Genomic DNA, 19,925 nt, shown 5'->3' with positions numbered 1-19,925 from the left:
TGCAAAAAATTGCATTTTTCTAACATTTCGCAAAATTACCATGAGGTCCAACCTCATGGTAATTTTTTCTCTCTAATTGCGAATTCGCAATTTTTTTTAGTTTCATGCATTGCTTTTGAGGAATCGCAAATTTGCGATTCCTTAAAAGCAATCGCACTTGAAAAAATCGCTAAAATAGCGATTTATTCACTTTTACGTTGATGCATCCCAAATAGTGATTTGGGAATCGCAAACGGCCGAATTTTGCGATTCGCACCGTTTGCGATTCCCAAATCGCTTGATGCATGTGCCTGCTAGTGCTTGGTGCTGTGCGGCTGCGGACAGGCACAGATGGGATTACCTTTGGTGCGCCTTCAGCACGCAGGCATCACACATCCGCTGTGTGTCGGCGCTAGGCATGTGGTGGCAGTTGCAGTGTAACTAAGTCACAATAAGCATCCCTGGGCTCACTCTGCTCAATCGGCAAAACAAAACCATGGCAGACCAAGGAGCTCAGGAGCATAGGAATTCCCCAGAAAAGATGAGTCCTGTTAAGTGCCAGCAAGATGAGTGAGGTACATAAAACAAACAACACTGGAGTGAAATCCCCCATCAAAGTAAAAAGTAGCACACATGACATTTTAAAACATAAATATATTATAATAGGGAGTGCAACATGAAAAACGTGCCATGCAGTATATTGAAACTACTGTTAGACCTGCCTGTCCCATAGTGGAAGTACCCAAAGAGGACAGTGAAGGAGCTGTGTGCAGCTGCATGGATCCAGGTCTGCACATTGATGGCATTATAACACAATTGAATGGTGTGAAGTTATTTTCTCTCTTTGATCTGAATTAAGGATATCATCAGTTGGAACTTAATGAGAATTGTAGGTACAATACAACCTTTCCTAGACATGTTGGTTTAATTCCATTACAAAACACTATGGGCCTGATTATGTTCTTGGTGGATGGCTTACTCCATAACAAACGTAACAGATATCCTGTGATTCACATTGCACGTTACATATGATATAATGGAACTTTAACTTGCTGGATAAGATATCTGTAACGTTTGTGACGGAGTATCCCATCCACCAAGATCGCAATCAGGCCCTAACCTTTGGTGTGTCATCTGCTGGACAGCCGTTTCAAGATGTCATTCAACATATCATGCAGCCTGTCATGAATCCTTTCAATTATAGTGATGACAGAAAAAGCCCTCGCACAAGTGTGTCAATTGCTCACTGATGCCACTTCATATTTGTTTATTTTGTTTCTTAAAGGTAATGAATGCAAGTCAAAAAAGCCATGGCACATCTATATAACTGGGAACAGCACTGCCTATAAGGTGTTGCACTGATGGAGGTGGGGTATAAGTGGGGTTGTAGAGGAAAAGTGAGAGGGGAAGAGGGAGGAGGTCAGGGATGAGAGCAGAAAGCAAGTAGGTTTGTACATACAATAGTATCTTCAATAGCAGCAGTAGAACAGCTCATGATGCTCCGCAGGTAGTAGATATCCATGGGGAGACTTCATGTTACAGGAACATTTGCCAGTGTATGGCATGCAGTAAGGCCTGTGTTGTGAAAGCGGTGGTGCATGTATGGTATAGAAGTTAGGGGAGAGGAAACCTTTTGTTGAGAGAGGCCGATGGTCATTATGTGATAGGGAGGGGGAGGCAGGCAGGGGTGAGAGTGATAAGTGAGAGTGATAAGTGCTTCGGGTGTAGGGGGAACAGCCGTAATCAGATGGTGTAGTTGGTTGGGAAGATGAGAGGGTGGGTGAGCATGCAGTGTTGTGCAAGGGATATGGAAGGGAGGGTGTGTCTGAGTCTCAGGGTGTGCGAGGTGTCGATACAGAGTCAAGCGGGGCAAGGTAGTCCTCGCTCTTCCATGTAAAGGTTGTACGCCGGCATACTGGGATGGCATAATGGCTGTGTGTGGGTGAGAGTGTGCTAGAGAGGCGCCCGCTTACGCTGATGCCATTTTAGCTTTGAATGCAGAGAAAAGTGAGTTCCATGAGACAAAATTTAAATTCTTTGGCCATATTTCTTCCAAAGAGGTCATGACACCCAATCCAGTTAAAGTGCAAGCGCTGTCAACTGACTGTCCCCCACAAGATGTTTCTATGTTGCGTTCTTTACTTGGCATGGCCAGCTATTGCTCTTGATACATACAAGACTTTGCCACTGTCAGGGCACCATTAAGGGACTTGGTGACAAAGAATGTTTCTTTTCTTTGGTCACATGAATGCAAGCAAAGCTTCCAGAAAATCAAACAAGCTACTTTATCCAAAGCTTCATGCTGAGGTTGTTGTTGACCATAGCCCTGTCAGGTTAGGGGCCATCCTTGCAGAGCACAGCGGACACCCAAATACTCGAAGATGTATTGTTGCATTTTCAAGTTTACATGTGCCCCAAACTGAATGTGCTTAGTCACAACCTTAGAAAGAAAACGTAGCTGTGGTACGGGCTTGTGTATATTTCCACATATTCTTGTATAGGTATCCCTTCATGCTTGTGACACATCATCAAGCATTGTTTACCACCTTTGCAATCCAAAGGCAAAAAGGCCTCCTTGTATTGAACGTTGGGGCCTGCAATTGCGAGAATGGAACTACACGAATGTGCATTGTCCAGGGAAAGATCAGAACCATGCAGATAAATTCTCATGAGTGCCTCTACAGTGCCCTGGCAGTCATTCTTAGATGGCTGAAGCCTTCATAAATTTCATAGAGAAATCAAGCACCCCAGTTGCCACTTCATTGGAACAAATTGTCACTGCCACAAGTCAAGATATTGACATGCTAAAAAAGAAAGACATTAATATACATCAGTCTTGGTACCAGCACCCTTGACCTCTTACCAGTGACAGTGAATACCAGAAATTAATAAATGTCAAAGATAAAATGTCTGTTACTCATGAAAATATTATTCTAAGAGGCTCGAGGATTGTCATTCTGAAAAGTCTGAGACAACATATAATTGAAATGTCCCATGAAGGACATTGTGGAATTGCTGCCACCAAATGAGCTCTCCGACACCGAGTCTGGTTTCCACATCTCGACGAGAGCTAGAGAGTGGAAAGAGAATTGAAGGCCTGTGATCTCTGCAACTGCCTGCCATCAAAAACCACTCAACACAGCTTAAACTGTCAGAGTTGTCAATGCATGCATAGGAAAGAATGGCCATTGACTTCTTTGGTCCTCTTGGCAACGGACATCACTAATGGTGATCATTGACGAATGCTCCCATTTTCCATTGATAGAAGATCTCTCTTCTATCACTCAAGAGAGAGTCATTAAGCGATTAGACAGTATCTTTGTGATATGGGATGTTACAGCAATCTTACAATCTGACCATGGCCCACCCTTTAACAGTAGAGAATTCAGAGACTTTCTCAGTTATCTTAATGTGAAGCATCAGAAGAACACACTTTTTTATCATCCAGGCCAATGGCCTTGTTGAACATTTCATGGGTACTGTTAAGAAAGCTGTCCAGCATGCTGTACTAGAAAAGCTCGATCTTTAAACTGTCTTAAATTCGACTCTTCGAGCTTATCATTTGACCCTTCACTCAACCACAGGTTAAAACCCTGCAACCTTGATGCGTAGGAGAGCCATGTTGACAAAGTTACCTCAATGTACCAACAGAAGATCAAATACCGAGGAAGAAACCCACATGAAAGACTAGGATCATAAGAGGAAAATGAAGGCCTCTCCTGACAAGCATCAATATGCAAAAGATGTTATGTTCACTAGAGGAGATTAGGTGCTTGTTCGTCAGCTTAGAAAACAAAAGTCTGATGCTCCTTTTGATGCTGAACCATTTCAAGTTCTGACCAACAAAGGACACATGGTGACTTCCCAACATCCTGGGAAGTCCATTACATGAAATTCCTTGCATTTACTACATGTGGCTTGTGGCTCATTGCTCATCAGGCACTGTGTCAATGTAGAGACTGGGTCAGAAAGGACACTTCAAGACCCCCTGACTGTTGGTGTTTCTGCATCCCAATGTCGGGCATGGACACTTCTACTGCCTGTCCCCAGTTTACGAAGACACGCCCGGGACATGCGATGAAAGCACCATGAAGGCTCACTGAAGAGCTATTATTGTGTCTATATTTGTAAAAAATTGCAATTTTTTATGTAACACGGATGTTTGTAGTGTCATGTGAGTTTGCAATGGCCAAACCCTTGTGGCTCCTGATGGACTCTGCAGAACTGTGACATAAGCATTAGAGCGTGGTGGAGTGAATGCAGGTTTAGAATATTGACTTTTCGGTTACTCGCAGAAGATTAAAGATGTGTTATATTGTAATCCGTGTGTGGCGTAGTCATTGGCAAGTACCTGGACTGGGGAGGACACTACACCTATGTGGCCTGGCGTTGAATACAGAAACTCTCCCACAACTGTACCAGTGTATGCCAAGCTTCTGTTTCAGAATGTCCTACTATTCAAGACTGGGTCTCACACACAGCTCTGGCAATGTACCATAAGCCTTTCCTACATTACACTCTCTTGATTAGTAGCGGAGAGGACTATGGTGTGCAAGGGAATGCAGGGATTGGCAGTAGGGAGATTAGGCACTGAGAGATTGGAGCTGTGAGGGAGAAGAGTGGGAGCAGAAGGTGTGGGCAGGGTGCTGAAGAACAGTTTAGGGAGAATGGTGCGTGAAAGGAATGCAAGAGGAGAGAGAAAAGGAGAGAACTACCCCTGCAACTGTGCCCTGCAGCAACCCAGCTAATCACGTACTGACACTAACATTCAGCTATGCCAATGCAACTCAAACCTTACCTGAAATACCCCATGCCGTTCTTGCTCTCCAAAACACACAACTGTGCCAGTGCACCCCAATCCTAACCTGCAGCACAGCCTACTATTCGAAACTGCAACCCACACACAGCTAGCCAGTGTGAATGAATCCCGACCTGGAGCTCTCCTGCTAGTCCTGCACTGAGATTCACACACAACTCTGACAATGTACCTCAGTGCTGTACAGCACCACCCCCTGCAGTTCTTTCATTGTAACATACACAGCTCTTCCACTCCACCTCATCTCTGTCTTACAGCACACCATGATAATCCTGCACTGAGGCACACAGTTGTCGGCCAGCGCACCTCAACTCCGTTCCTAATACACACTGTTAATCGTGCACTGAGACTCGCCCACAGCTCTGCCAGTGCACCTCAACTGTGTTCTGCAGCAGGCCCTGCCAATCCTTCACTAACACTGGCATGCAGCTCTGCCCATGCACCTCAAACCTTACCTGATGCTTCCTGTGCTATACCCTTGCTCTCCAACATACATAGATCTGCCAATACATGCCAGTCATGACCTGCAGCATAGCCTGCTATTTGAGGAGCAGACTTACTTGTAATTTTTATTGCTCCGATGACCCAATCTCATCCCAAAACTTCCCACAAGCTACTTCTCTCCCTGCCCAGTCTTTGGTCCCGCTCAATTCTGGATGCTCGTGCTTATCATGGGGTTGTGTGTGGGGGGGGAGTCTGCCCTTTGTGCTTGGTGAGAATGGCAGAGAGGGATCACCCTAATATATATAAATGAAGGGATGAGGGAAGGTAAAGTCACTCAGAAACCTCAACCTCATCTCTGTGATGAAAACATTAGTGTCCTGATTAATGTGTCCAAAGAGAGAAACTGAAGGTTATGTTACCTCAAGTTTTACACCAATTCTGCATTACATTTGCTGCTTGCCGTTTAGGGGATGGACTATACAGATGATGCTCAAATAATATTATTACCACAATTAAAAATGACGAGATTATTATTTGTATTGTGCATACTTTATATGAAACGGTAGTAGTAATACTTTATTGTACATGGTTATTTAAAACCTTTACAATATTAACAGAGGAAGAAACATCGATTTATAAAATGTGTATCTGAATTAAACGTGTTAAAAAAAAACTACAAAATTCTGTACATGAAGGAAATAAACGAGAATACTGGATAAAATATCGACATTCCAATAGGAAGGGGCTATCATCTTATCAAAACAGACTAATGTGAGAGTCAAGAAGTGTCAATGTTGGGGATGGTCTTCTGGGGTACCGTTAAGCTTTTGAAGCGGGACTTGGCTCTTTCAAGAAATGTTACCATTTGACAACTCAGTTGGATGTTGTCCCCTTTAAAGCAGGCCAGGACTGCTTGTCTACAGGTCCGTATCTTATGGAAGTTAAAAAGCGGTCGCAAGAAGACTCGCCGATCTTGAGTGAGCTCGGTACAGGTGGTGATCAAGTGGACTATGTTTTCCTTTCCTTCCCCACAATGTCGGCATCTGGTTGGTGACGGTGGCCGTAGCCATGGAGGCAAGTGGGCCACTGAAGGCAGCAGCTCCAGGCGAAATTTCAAAAATTTCTCTTTTTTTTTTTTGGTAAAACCTATCTGCAAATAAGTTTGAGGCGAAGGCACGGTGTATGATTGTACTGTAAGCCAACCATGCGCCCGCTCTATTAGGGGGCTTTGTCCTGCAGCACCGAATCCTTCCGGACTGTCTTGTTAATCACCTTTTTAAAGACTGGTGTGGAGGCTGGGAGAGCCCAGAGTTGCTGTACCCCGAGGTCCTCAATTGCTCCCTCCAGATACCTCCTTGCTGGACATGTTACTTTGTTTTGAAGTTCTTTCCACAGGAGAGCGTTTAAGGTATTCGGTTCACCCCTGCTTAGTTTATGCCAGGTTTTTATGTAGGCTCCCTTACGTGCCAGCTCTTCTTTTTGTAACCCAAATTCTAGTCTCATTTGGGCCGGCGATGAATACCTTGGAAGGCCAAAGATCATGCGAAGTGCTTTAGCCACAATTCTGTCTAATAAAGGAGCGTCCCTCCCTCTCATAGCTTCACTGCCATAAGTAATGGCTGGAATTAACTTTGCCTGTATTACCTTTATTAGAGGAAGTAAGCTTGGACCGGAAACTATGAAACGGAGCAAATTCATTTTTCCACTTTTCAAATTCGAAAGATTTTCTTTAATTTAGTGTTGATAGTAACATTTGTTGGCTTCTTTCACCAAAGCTTTCTACTGATGCTATGATCAGTGGTGTAGCAAGGGACATCATGGGCTCTATTTCACGCAAGAAAAAGTGCTCCCTGAGTGGGCTGTCATAAGTGTTTGGTTAAATGTGAAATTGTCATGTAGCCTATAGGTATGGAAGCAGTGGGCATTGCGCATGAGGTCCATAGCAGTACTAGAGTCTTGTTGCTGGAAACCTAGCACGTAAAAATCTGCTTTATTAATATATACTTCCACTGGGGTGGTCCTTGATTTTAGGCCCATTGGAATTATGAGATTGATGCTTACATTAAGGATTTGCAACATTTGCTGCATACATCATCTGTTGCATAATTTGCAGATAGTAACAGAGAAACGTGTTTCTAATTCAAAGGGATCAAAAGTTGCTAAAAATGCAACAACAGGGTGTTGCGGTACAGTGGAAGTCACCTCGCAAAGGCTGACCGGTAAATTTTCTCTTGCTTTTTGCTGCATTTGGGTGTTAAACTTGTACTAATGAAGTGAAAATGTTAACGTGTATAAAACATTTTTACAAAATAATGAAGTAATGATATCGCAAGATGTGCTGTACTATGCCATTTGATTTACCTGATCAAGGCCACATAATTTATTCAACCCTGCCCTATAATTTGGTTCTCCCCTGCCGCATAATTCCAATGGCCCTGGGCTTTTTTGACTATCCCTTTCCTATGTAGCATATATTGATGTCATGTCTTGGGGCCTGATTACTATAGTGGTGAATCTGACGCCGACAGGCAGTCGGTGGTGGGTTCACTGCCATCGTGTGGCCATGTTCCGCCCACCAGATTGGGATGGCGGGCGGTGTGCTGGCGGGTCCACCCCCATGAAAAGGCTGGCAGGGATGTACTTTGGGGGCCCACTGCGGGTCCCCCTTGACATGAGGCAGTTCAAGTATGCACTGCATGGTGCCTGTCACGTGGTGCAGGAAAATGCAAACAGTGCATTTTAAATTCTCCAGTATTGGGGTGTCTTTCATAGATTCACATGCCTGAATCATTCCCCGTCGTCGGAGAGGGAGTCCCACGGTATGTAAAAAAGCAATAAATATGCCATAACAACCAAAAAACCTTGGTAACAAGAAACCAGGAAGTAAAGTAGCCCAAACTACCAAGAAAAACGTTCCAAATGCATGACTATCATAGTCATTATACATAGCCCAAACTGCAGCCAATCAGGTGACAGCACCCACCAGAAAGTTCTCCTCAGAGGCTCAGGCTCTCAGATTTTCTACCGCACGTCGTGTGAAGGGAGTCTCCCTGAGCTCTGCTCAGTTCTTCTCAGTTTTCTTCAGGATTTCTTGGTTTTAGGATGTCTTCCTCTAAGAAATCTTATTTAGGGCTTGTGAATCTTGTGGTAAGCTCTGGCTTTTCTCAGAAGATTCCCACAAGAAATGTATCTACTGCCTGTATCCGGATCATCAAGTGAAGGACTGCAAGATATGCAGGATTTTCTCGCAAAAGACCCTCAGGGACAGAGAGGGCCGCTCACTTCTTTGGCTACAGAAGCTGAAGGACCAGGACAATCCAGTGTCTGAGGTAGGCAGTATTGCCTCTGGGTCATCTGTGGCCTCTAGGAAGAGAGCTGCTGAGGAGGTGTTATCTTCTCCTGGGGCCAAGGTTGTGAAGAAACAGCAACCTTCTAAGGGGTCAGAGAGGTCTTCCACTTCTAAGGCTACTCCTCCTGTCAAGAGCAAACCATTGCCTTCCACGCCCCCGAGAAGATCGGTCAAGATTTTGCCTCCTAAACCAACTTCTGAGAAGATTCTTCCTCAGAGAAAACCCCGTCGTCGACGAAGATTTCCGTCGACGCAACTTCTACATCAACGGTAACTTTTTCATCACCTAAACCTGAGATGTTCATGTCGTCGGCGTCATCACCGCCGCCGCTGGTCTATGTCTCAGTGAAACCTATATCGTCAACGAGAGAAACTACATCTACTCCTATCGTCGGCGCACCGTCGACGACCAAGACCAAGAAGATTTCGTAGACGACGGCTTCATCGTCGACGGCCTCATCGACGGCCACTCCATCGTCGTCGATGACCTCATCGTCGATGAGTTCGTCGACGAGAACTACATAGTCGACGACCAAATCGTCGACGAAGACTTCATCGTCAACGAAGCCCTCCTCGTCGTCGAAGGCAATTTTATAGACGACCACGCCTTCGTCGACGTCATCATCTTCAGGACTTATTCCTTCGTCGAAGGGCCCATCGACGACTCTTCTGTTGACGCAAAAATGGTCAACATGTGCAGAAATACAGGTTTGGTCACCATCTACGGCTTTAACTTCTACGCCGTCTACGGCGAAGCCTTCTTTGCTACAAAGGCGTGGTTCTGGGCTTGAACCTTTATCTCCATTGCGCCTGTCTCCACATAAGGTACCTCTACAGGTTCCTGACAATTGTTGGACTCAGAAGACAGTGAGAAAGATTCTGATGTGGATGGTAGGATTGGAGCAGCTACAAGTCCTTCAGAACTGCTCATTAAATACCAAGAGGAAGATCTGGATGATCAACCTTAGCCTGAACATTTGGCGTCACCCACTACTAGTATTCCAACAGCTCAAATGCCTATAGCATTGTTAACCAATCTTCAACATATGCTGGATGATTATTACCGACGTTTACCGCCATCTGAATCAGCAGACTCCGTGCCTCCTACACCTGCGGCGCAGGCTTTCCACATCAGAATTCAGGTCTCCAAGACCTCTTTTGTCAGTGATTTCTCATCATCCTGCGGAAGCACACTCATCAGAAGATAAAGAGAGAGAGGAAGGTGAAGTAGATGACAGGTCTTTGTTGTCGGAGTGGGATGAATATCAAATCCAGACACCTTCTCCTTCGCCTCCGATTCCATCTGATTCACCTCCAGTGGACATTGGAGGTTTTCACCTTCTTATGGAGAGAGCAACCCAACGTTTCCTTATTCCTATGGAAACTAAGAAAGAGGAATGTTTCCTCTATGACTTTAAAGACCAGCCAAGGAAACAGGTGTGGACGATTCCAATTATAGAATTCATATGGAAAGAGGGACTAAAGGTGATGTTGAATCCTGCATCTATTCCTCCAGTCTTGCCATGACTAGGTAAAAAATATAAAGCGCTTGAAAAATCTCCAGCTTGCCTTATAGGACACCCAAAGGCAGATTCTGTGATCGTGCAAGCTGCCCAAAAACAGGCTAGAAATCCATCATCCCCGATCACAGCCCCACCTGATAGAGACGGCAGGCATCTGGACTCGATTGGGAAACGAGTCTCTATGATGGCAGGGACAACGTTCGGTACGACCGACAGATGTGGTCGGATATCTCACCATACATCGACATGCTTCCGGAGCCTTTGAAATCTAAAGCTTTGAAGAAACTGCAAGAGGGAGAACGGATCTCGGCAGAGATTATAGACTCTGCTGTGGATGTGGCTTCTACTGGGTTCAGACAGCTGGCAGGGGCTGCTGTCCTACGCCGAGAAGGCTGGTTAAAGACTACTTCGTTTCTCCAGGAGGTGCACACTAAGATCCTGGACATGTCCTTCGATCAGGAGTTTTTGTTTGGCCCACATGTAGAAGAAGCCTTGCAAACCATTAAAAAGGACACTGAAACAGCCAGATCTCTTGGTACCTTGCAGTTTCGGAAGCCGCCCTTTCAGTGTGCGAGAGGACGTGGATCGTCCTCTAATAGAGGAAGCTATAGCCAACAATCTTCCTACAGATCTTATCAAGGGAATCAGCGCTACCAGTCGCAACGTTTACCAATCTTATGGTCAGCACAACACATCCTATTCCCAGAATGAGAAAAAACCTACCCACCGCAGAAAGGATTCCAATAAAAGGCAATGAGTGTCATCACCTTCCACCCCTACTGCCGCAGTCCCATGTAAAGGTTGGAGGAAGAATCTCAAAATTTTATTCAAACTGGTCCTCAATAACATCGGACAGATGGGTCCTAGACATCGTAGCCAGGGGCCATGCTCTTGAATTCGAAATGTTTCCTCCAAATTTCCCCCCAAAAGGCCCTCCTCCAGCTCATCTCAAGGAGTTATTTTCCCAGATAAATTTGATGTTGAAAAAAGGAGCGATCAAAAAAGTCCCTCAAGGGCAGAGAGGAACAGGATCCTATTCACGGTTCTTTCTAGGAAGAAATCCGAGGGAATGGCGTCCAATTCTAGACCTTCGTTCCCTCGACAGGTATTTGAAGAAACGATCATTTCGGATGTTATCGCTTCAAGAAATACTTCATCTTCTGTCGGCAGGGGATCACATGGCCACCCTGGACCTTCAAGATGCGTACTTCCACGTTCCCATTTTACCTCGTCACAGGAAGTCCCTGCATTTCAGAGTGGCTGGCAGGGAATTTCAGTTCAAAGTCCTTCCCTTTGGGCTGCGTTCGGCATCGATAGTGTTTACATAGGTCCTAGCTCCAGTAGCAGCGCACCTGCTGGAGAGGATTCAAATATCTCCTTACCTGGACGATTGCCTTATGCAAATGTAAATGGGGGTGTACTTGTAAAGCGCACTGTAACTCCAAGGAGTATCCTGGCGCTGAAGACCGCTGGGGAATCCGTCCTGGTTTTCCCTGTGAGATGGTCCCTTTCTGGGTATCTCCAAGGTGAAACCAGGCATCCTCGGCGTCTGTAGAGATGAGGCAAGCTTAATGCCCAGAGTTGCCAAGTGTGTTCCCTGGTTAGAGTAGGCACCGAGGCGAGAATTATCGAGTCCGTTTGACCCTGGTCCACGACCCTGCCGCATCGGGAATTGAACCCTGGTCCGGGCCGTTCTCTGCTTACGGGTCTGCCGCCTCTAACCAGTGAGCCACACTACTCCACCTTATCAAGGCAAATTCTTTCTCAGACATAAACATCCATGTCCAACGATGTCTGTCTTTCTTCCAATCGCTGGGTCTTTCTATCAATCTTAGCAAGACACATCTTGTTCCTTCCCAAAGGCAAACGTTCTTAGGAGCAACCTTAGACACACAACTGGTTCAAGCTTTCATATCGGACACAAGGCAAGAGAGGATCCAAAACATGGCTCAGATGTTACTATCAAGAAAGTCGGTTTCAGTCTGACAGTTCAAGTCCTTTACGAGAATGGTTTCTTCTTGCATCCCGTTGATACCAAATTGCCGCCTCAGAATGAGGCCCCTTCAAGAGGAACTCAACCTGCAATGGTTACAAGTCTCCGGTTCATTCCAAGATCTCATTCAAATACCTCCTCGGATGCGGGAGGCTTTTCTCTGGTGGGTCTTAGAAAGAAAATTGAAGAAAGGGTGTGTGTTCCTTCAAGAAGCGCCAAATTACACAATCACCACAGACGCATCAATCGAGGGTTGGGGAGCACACCTTCAAGGGTTGAAGGCCAGTGGGAAATGGAGCCCTCAACAAAAGGCATGGCACATCAATCTGCTAGAGCTAAGAGCCATCTTCTTAGCCCTCAAGTCCTTTCGTACAATCATTCATGGAGCCACAGTATTGGTTGGCCCGGACAATACTACAAGTATGCATTACTTAAACAAACAGGGAGGAACGAGGTCGGTTCTTCTATCTCAGGAAGCCCAAGAGATCTGGGCTAGGGCGATACGACACAGGATCAATCCCTTGGCATTTCACGTGCCGGGAGTTTCAAATGTTCTGGCGGACACCCTCAGCAGGTCAACGGTGCCCACCCACGAATGGGAACTGCATCAGCCAACGGTGGATTGAATCTTCCAGCAGTGGGGTCATCCCTATCTGGACCTCTTTGCGACCAAGAAGAACAGCAAATGGCTATTCTTTGCAAGCTGGCTTCCCCACAGGGACTCTCTGGGGAATGCGTTTTCGATCAACTGGTCTCAAATATATGCTTACACCTTTCCTCCGATACCGTTGGTTCCCAGAGTTCTCTGGAAGATGAAGAAAGAACCATGTTGCTTGATTCTCATTGCTCCCAGGTGGCCTCGCCAATACTGGTTCACCGAACTTCTTCTCCTATCAGAGTGCGATCCAATACAGTTTCGACCAATACCGAATCTCCTCTCCATTCAGAATGCTCAAATTTGCCATCTGGATCCGGCTTCTCTAAAATTAGCAGCTTGACGCCTGAGCACCTTGAATTTGCTTGTCTAAATATCTCTGCGGATTGTAAGGAGGTACTGGCTAACGCGAGAGCACCTGCTACAATAAAGACATACAGACTTATATGGAAAAGATTCTGCATGTGGTGTCAATCTGCTGGGGTTAATCCGTTTCAGTCAACGCCGGAACAGATATTACCTTTTTTCTTGCACTTAGCGAGATCAGGCCTATCTCATGCAACGTTGAAGGTCTTTTTGGCAGCCATTTCAAGGTACCGACATGATGGATCCACCTCTCTTTATTCTTCAAGAATAATACAACAGTTTATTAATGGACTATTCAGAATGTGTCCTCCTTTTCGTCGTCCGCCTCCATCATGGCATCTTAATGTAGTATTAGCCCACCCATTTGAGCCAATTCACAAGGTGAAATTTAAATTTCTAACCTGGAAGGTTTCTCTTTTGCTAGCATTGACTTCATCTAGAAGAGTCAGTGATGTTCAAGCTTTCACAGTCAATTCACCTTTCTTACAATTCACGTAAAATTCTATGGTGCTACTTACAAACCCAAAATTTATGCCTAAGGTGCCTTCGGATTTTCACCTGAACGAACCAGTCATTTAAAGACGTTTTTTCTTAATCCGCAATCCCCTGCGGAGAGGGCATTGCATACCCTTGACATCAGAAGATGTTTAAAATTCTATTTACAAAGGACCTCTGCCATTCACAAATCTGATCAACTGTTTGTTGACTATGGGAAGATACGGCAAGGACAAGAAGTGTCTAAACAAACCAAAGCTAGATGGATTTCTTCCGCTATTGACTTTTGCCATCTGCAAGCTAGAAGAGCTTTGCAGACTACTCCAAGAGCACACTACGAGGGCGGTATCCTCATCAAGTCAAGTCAAGTCAGAGAATTTATATAGCGCACTACATACCCAGAGGGTCTCAAGGCACTTAGAAAGGGGGGGAGGATTACTTGTCAAATATCCACGTTTTAAGTTGCTTTCTGAATGCTAGGTGGTTCTGGGTAAGGCGAAGGTAAGCGGGGAGTGAGTTCCATGTTTTAGCAGCCAGGTATGAGAAGGATCTGCCTCCCATGGTGGTCTTGTTGATGCGAGGTACAGTGGCGAGGGCTTGGCTGGAAGAACGTAGTTGGCGGGAGGGGGTGTAGAAGGACAGTCATGAGTTGAGGCATTCTGGTCCGATGTCGTAAAGTGATTTGTGTGCGTGGGTTAGCAGTCGGAAAGTGATCCTCTTATTGACGGGTAGCCAGTGGAGGTCTTTAAGGTGACCAGAGATGTGTTCGTTGCGCGGGATGTCTAATATGATCCTGGCTGAGGCGTTTTGGATTCGTTGGAGTTTCTTCTGGAGTTTAGCGGTAGTGCCTGCGTAGAGGGTGTTTCCGTAGTCCAGTCGGCTTGTGACCAGAGCATGGGTGACTGTTTTCCTTGTTTCGGTGGGGATCCAGCGAAATGTTTTTCTGAGCATGCGAAGAATGTTGAAGCAGGAAGAGGATACGGCGCTGACTTGTCTGTTCATTGAGAGTGAAGAATCCAGGATGACGCCTAGGTTCCGTGCGTGGTCTGTCGGGATGGGTGCTTTTCCGAGGGCTTCCGGCCACCAGGAGTCGTCCCATGCAGAGGGGGATGTACCTAAGATGAGGACTTCAGTTTTGTCTGAGTTCAGTTTCAGACGGCTTTGTTTCATCCATTCGGCAACTTCTTTCATTCCTTCGTGTAGGTTAGTTTTGGCGGTGCTGGGGTCATTGGTGAGAGAAAGGATTAGTTGAGTGTCATCCGCGTAGGAGATGATGTTGAGGTTGTGTTGGCGGGCGATGGCCGCGAGGGGGCTCATGTATACGTTGAAGAGGGTGGGGCTGAGTGAGGATCCTTGTGGTACGCCACAGATGACTTCAGTGGCCTCGGATTTGAATGGTGGAAGGCGGACTCTCTGGGTTCTTCCGGTGAGGAACGAGGTGATCCATTCAAGTGCTTTTCCTTGGATTCCGATGTTATTGAGGCGTTGTAAAAGAGTGCTGTGGCAGACTGTGTCGAATGCTGCAGAGAGGTCGAGGAGGATGAGGGCGACTGTGTCTCCATTGTCCAGTAGAGTTCGAATGTCGTCTGTTGCTGCGATGAGGGCGGTCTCAGTGCTGTGTTTTGCTCGGAAGCCAGATTGTGAGGAGTCGAGGGATTTGTTGGCTTCGAGGAAGGCGGCGAGCTGGTTGTTGACAGCTTTCTCGATGACCTTGGCCGGGAATGGAAGGAGCGAGATGGGGCGGTAATTTTTGAGTTCGGTGGGGTCCGCTGTGGGTTTTTTCAGAAGGGCGGTGAGTTCAGCGTGTTTCCAGTCTTCCGGGAAGGTGGCGGAGTTGAAGGAGCAGTTGATGACGTCTCGGAGGTGCGGTGCTATGACGGAGTCTGCTTTGTTGAAGATGTGGTGAGGACATGGGTCTGTGGGGGATCCTGAGTGGATGGAATTCATCAGGCGGATGGTGTCCTCAGTGGAGATTGGGTTCCAGTCGTTAAGGGTGTTCACGGGGGGAGAATGTTCAGCAAATGGTAGGGTGGGTTGGTTTCCGGGTTGGTTGTCGAAGCTGTTGTGGATGTCTGCAATCTTGTTGTGGAAGAATGAGGCTAGGGAGTCGCAGAGGGCTTGAGAGGGGGTGATGTCGTTGGAGTTGGCCGAGGGATTGGAAAATTCCTTGACGATGTTGAAAAGTTCCTTGCTGTTGTGGGCGTTGTTGTCAAGTCGATCCTTGAATGCTGTTTTCTTGGCCTTTCGGATTAGTTGGTGGTGAGTGCGGGTGGCGTTTTTGAAGGCGTCCTTGGTGCTAGTGGTTGGGTCTTTTTTCCAGGCCTTTTCAAGGGAGCGGCAGAGTTTCTTGGACTTCTTAAGATCATCGTTGAACCATGAGGCCTTTTTGCTGCCAGGTTTGCTTTGACGTTTCTTCAGTGGTGCTAAGGTGTCGGCGGTGTTGGATAACCATAGGGTGAGGTTGGCGGCGGCTTCGTTTGCGTTAGAAGAGTGGGCTGGGGTGTTTAGAAGGAGCGATGCGGAGATTTGGTCCGTGGTGATTTTGTTCCAGTTTCTTTGCAGAGTTGGTTGGATGTGGTTGGTGGGTTTTGGTTTGTTGTAGGTGAAGTGAACACAACTGTGGTCAGTCCAGAGGAGATCCGTAGTGTGGCTGAAGGAGACATGATTGCTGGAGGTGAAGATGGGGTCGAGTGTGTGACCTGCGATGTGGGTGGGGGAAGTGACCAGTTGTTTAAGTCCGAGGTTGGCGAGATTGTCCAAGAGGGTGGTGGTGTTGCGGTCGTTGATCTTTTCAAGGTGAAAGTTGAGGTCTCCCAGAAGGATGTAGTCTTTGGAGAAGAGCGCGTGAGGAGTGATGAAGTCTGTGATGTCTTCACTGAATTTTGCGCGGGGTCCTGGTGGTCTGTAGAGGAGGGTGCCTCTGAGTGTGGTCTTGGGGTCGATGTGGATCTGGAAGTGAAGGTGTTCGGAGTTAGCGAGGTTGGCGTCAGAGCTGGTTGAGATGCGGATTGATTTCTTATGGACGATAGCGATTCCTCCTCCTGTGTGGTCGGTGCGGTCCTTGCGTGTGATCTTATAGTCTTCAGGGATGGCAATGGTGATGTCTGGGGCGGAGGAAGCGTTCATCCAAGTTTCTGTTAGGAAGGCGACGTCTGGAGAGATGGTGTCTAGTAGATTCCATAGGTCAATGGCGTGTCTGTGGACCGATCGAGTGTTGAGAAGGATGCACTGTAGATGGTTGGGGTCAGGAATCTGCGTTGTGGTCGTAGCGGAGATGTTGTCGGTGCCGATGAATTTGCAGGAGTAGCAGGAGAAAGGTCCATGGGTGTGTCCAGGAGCGGCTTGGATGCAGTTGGGGGCGCGACCGGGGTTAAGGGCTAGGAGGGTGCTCTTTTCGCTGGTGTCTAGGAGGGTGCTCTTTTCGCTGGTGTCCCTCTTCAGCAGATCTGTAGAGCAGCAACTAGTTCCAGCAGACATGCTTTCACCAAGCATTACTGTTTGGAAGCTGCCAGCTATGCTGATTCTTCAGTGGGGCAAGCAGTTCTCCACAATTTTTTCAGATAAGGTGATCCTCTGTTTTCCCTCCTCCTCTTTACTGCTTTTCAGACGCTTCCTATTTTGCCTATGTTCCGTATATGTTCAGATGATTGGGATTTTTATATATGTGTATGCATATAGCATTTCTATTATGTGATCGCAGATGCTTGCTATAAGCAGATACCATTGCAAATAGCGTCTTCCAAGCATTATTGGGGTACTGCTATCTACAGTCTTGCATGTGGAACTTTTTTCTTGTTCCCAAGGTTTTTTGATTGTTATGGCATATTTATTGCTTTTTTATATACTATGGGACTCCCACTTTGATGATGGGGAATGATTCAGGCATGTGAATCTATGAAAGACACCAATACTGGGGAACCACAGATTACAGGTAAGTAACTTTTGTTCCTTTGCGATGGGTGCTGTAGCTAGCAGCACCCGTCACAATGTTAAATATAGCAGATGTGACTGCCACTGAGGTGGTCACATCATAATACCCCCTGTGGGACCACTGCCTTGTAGGCGGGTGGTCCCACTCCCTGACACGATGGCGGACAGACTTCAGTCCGTCTGCCATTGTACTGACCCCCAAGTTTATTTTTGTTAGAGCCCTCTCTTGTGTGGGGTAAGTGTCTCATCTGCAGTGGTTTGGTATAGTTCAAACAGGGAGGAGAGTCTGCCATGGTTGTTGTTCCTCCAATGCCGATACTACAGCATTTCACCTCAGGCACCGACTGTCTGTTTTTTTCCACTTAGCAATTCCCGGGAGCTGTCACCTTTGAGGGCTTGTTTTCTTTTTGCTGCTGTCACTTTCTACAGCTTGTTTTCTTTTTGCTGCTGGCACCTCTGTCACTTTCTCCAGTGACCCCAGGTAATTACAGCAGGTACAGGGTGGACATCTGCAGAGAGTAAGAGGGGAAAGAGAAAGATAGGAGTGAGGAGAATGGGAGCAGGGCTGGTATGAACATTATTTCCAGCTGCTTTTAAATTCCCAATAGGCCCCTTTTGGACCCGCAGTCCAAGCCCAGTTTTCTTGGTCACTCTACTCTGCAGTAATAGATGAATCATGCCACTTGGTTATTCTTTCCATAAAGATTGACGCTGACTGAATTATGTGCCTTTTCTCTAAGAACCATGTGATTGTGTTATTTCAGATGGAGAAGTACAGTAAGCACTTGGAGGTGCTGGTCACTGAGAGAACCCAGGACCTGATGCTTGAGAAGCAGAAGACAGATCGCTTACTTTACAGTAAGTTGGTAGATCTGGAGTCACTCTTTGGTAATGGACAACCCATGTTTTATGGAAAAAGAAAGAACTACAGTAAGGCTGTTGGTATTTTTTAGTAATGGTAAAAAGACTCCTTGATTGACTACTCTATGCTGATCACAGAGATGGCAGAATCAAATTCTGTAGTAAATTACTTCTCTACTGTTCTCCACTGAATAGAATGTACCATTATATCATGGAATGCTTGGGTGGCTCACAGTGTCAGTTGGTCAACTCAGGCTGAGCTGCTTGGAGCCTGCTCCTGGTGGGGTTTTATCTATACTTCCTATCTTCTCCTACTTGCCGATCCTAGAAGCAATCTACAATAAAGTATTATCTACTTACACAGTTGGACTGTGCATCTTTCTTTACTACAAAATCCATACTGGGTAATGTTTTAGTTCACAAACTCCTCTTATTCGTCAGTAAAATATGATACAGCTCAATCCATTAATCAATAGAGTGCGGTTAATCACCCATGAAGGTATCCATGTGCTGGGATCCTGCTGCGGTCAGTTGACGAGCCATGTTTTGAGTCCCTTTTTGGAATTCCGTGAGAGAAGCGTGCTGTTTAGAGGTTGATGAGAAGGTTGTTCCAAGACTTTGAGGAGAGGTAGGAGAAGGAGCGGCCTTCGCTGTGACTTCGTTTGATGCAGAGAGCGCGTGTGAGGGTGACAGAGCACAGGTGTCTTAATGGTTGGTAATAGATCAGGCAGTGGTTGAGGTATGCTGGTCCTTTGTCCTGGAGGGCCTTGCAGATATGTGAAAGCATCTTGAATTAGCATCTTTTCTGGACAGTGAGGCAGTGGAGGTTCCTGAGGTAGGGGGTAATGTGGGTTCTTTTGGGGAGGTTCAGGATGAGCGTGGCTGCTGAGTTCTAAATGGTCTGGAGTCTCTTCAGGAGTAAGGACCCGATTCCTGCATCGAGTGAATTGCCGTATTCGAGTCGGCTGGTATCTATAGCTTGGATGATGGTTTTCCTGGTGTGGACAGGGAGCTTTTGGAGCATGCAATGGGTGTAGAAACAGGCGGAGGCGACAGCATCTGGCATTTCATGGTGAGTTTGCTATCCAGGATGATGCTGAGGTTACGGACATGATCTGTTGGTGAGGGTGTAGGTGGAGGTCTGCAGGTCACCAGGTGTCGTTCCACAGGGAGGTGTTATTTCTGAAGATCAGCACTTAGTTTTTATCTGTGTTGAGCTTCAGGCAGTTAGTCTTCATCTAGTCAGTGACGCTCATCATGGAGTTGTGGAAGTTAGTCTTGGTGGTGCAGGGGTCTTTGAGAGTGAGTGGATGAGCTGGGTGTCATCTGCATGGGATCTTATGTTGATTACATGGGTTTTGATTATTTTGACCAGGGGCATCATGTAGGTGTTGAAAAGGGTGAGACTGAGGGATGAACATTGAGGATATTGCAGATGATCAACTTGGGTTCTGATGTGAAGGGAGGTAGGCGGATTACCTGGGTTTGTCCTATGAGAAAGGATGCCATCCACA

General features: G+C 46.4%; 1 protein-coding gene across 1 annotated transcript in view; it reads left to right on the top strand.

The window, feature by feature from the left end:
* Positions 1-19,925, top strand: part of LOC147727408 (atrial natriuretic peptide receptor 2-like) — a 592,594-nt gene that overhangs the window by 412,931 nt on the left and 159,738 nt on the right. Inside the window, exon 15 of the mRNA XM_086963625.1 lies at positions 18,315-18,408. Coding sequence (XP_086819751.1) covers positions 18,315-18,408 — 94 coding nt within the window. The remainder of the gene's footprint in view (positions 1-18,314; positions 18,409-19,925) is intronic.

Source organism: Lissotriton vulgaris, chromosome 3_1, assembly GCF_964263255.1.
Source record: "Lissotriton vulgaris chromosome 3_1, aLisVul1.2, whole genome shotgun sequence".
Taxonomy (NCBI): domain Eukaryota; kingdom Metazoa; phylum Chordata; class Amphibia; order Caudata; family Salamandridae; genus Lissotriton; species Lissotriton vulgaris.
The sequence above is the reverse complement of the archived record's forward strand: the minus strand, read 5'-3'. Positions and strand labels throughout refer to the sequence as shown.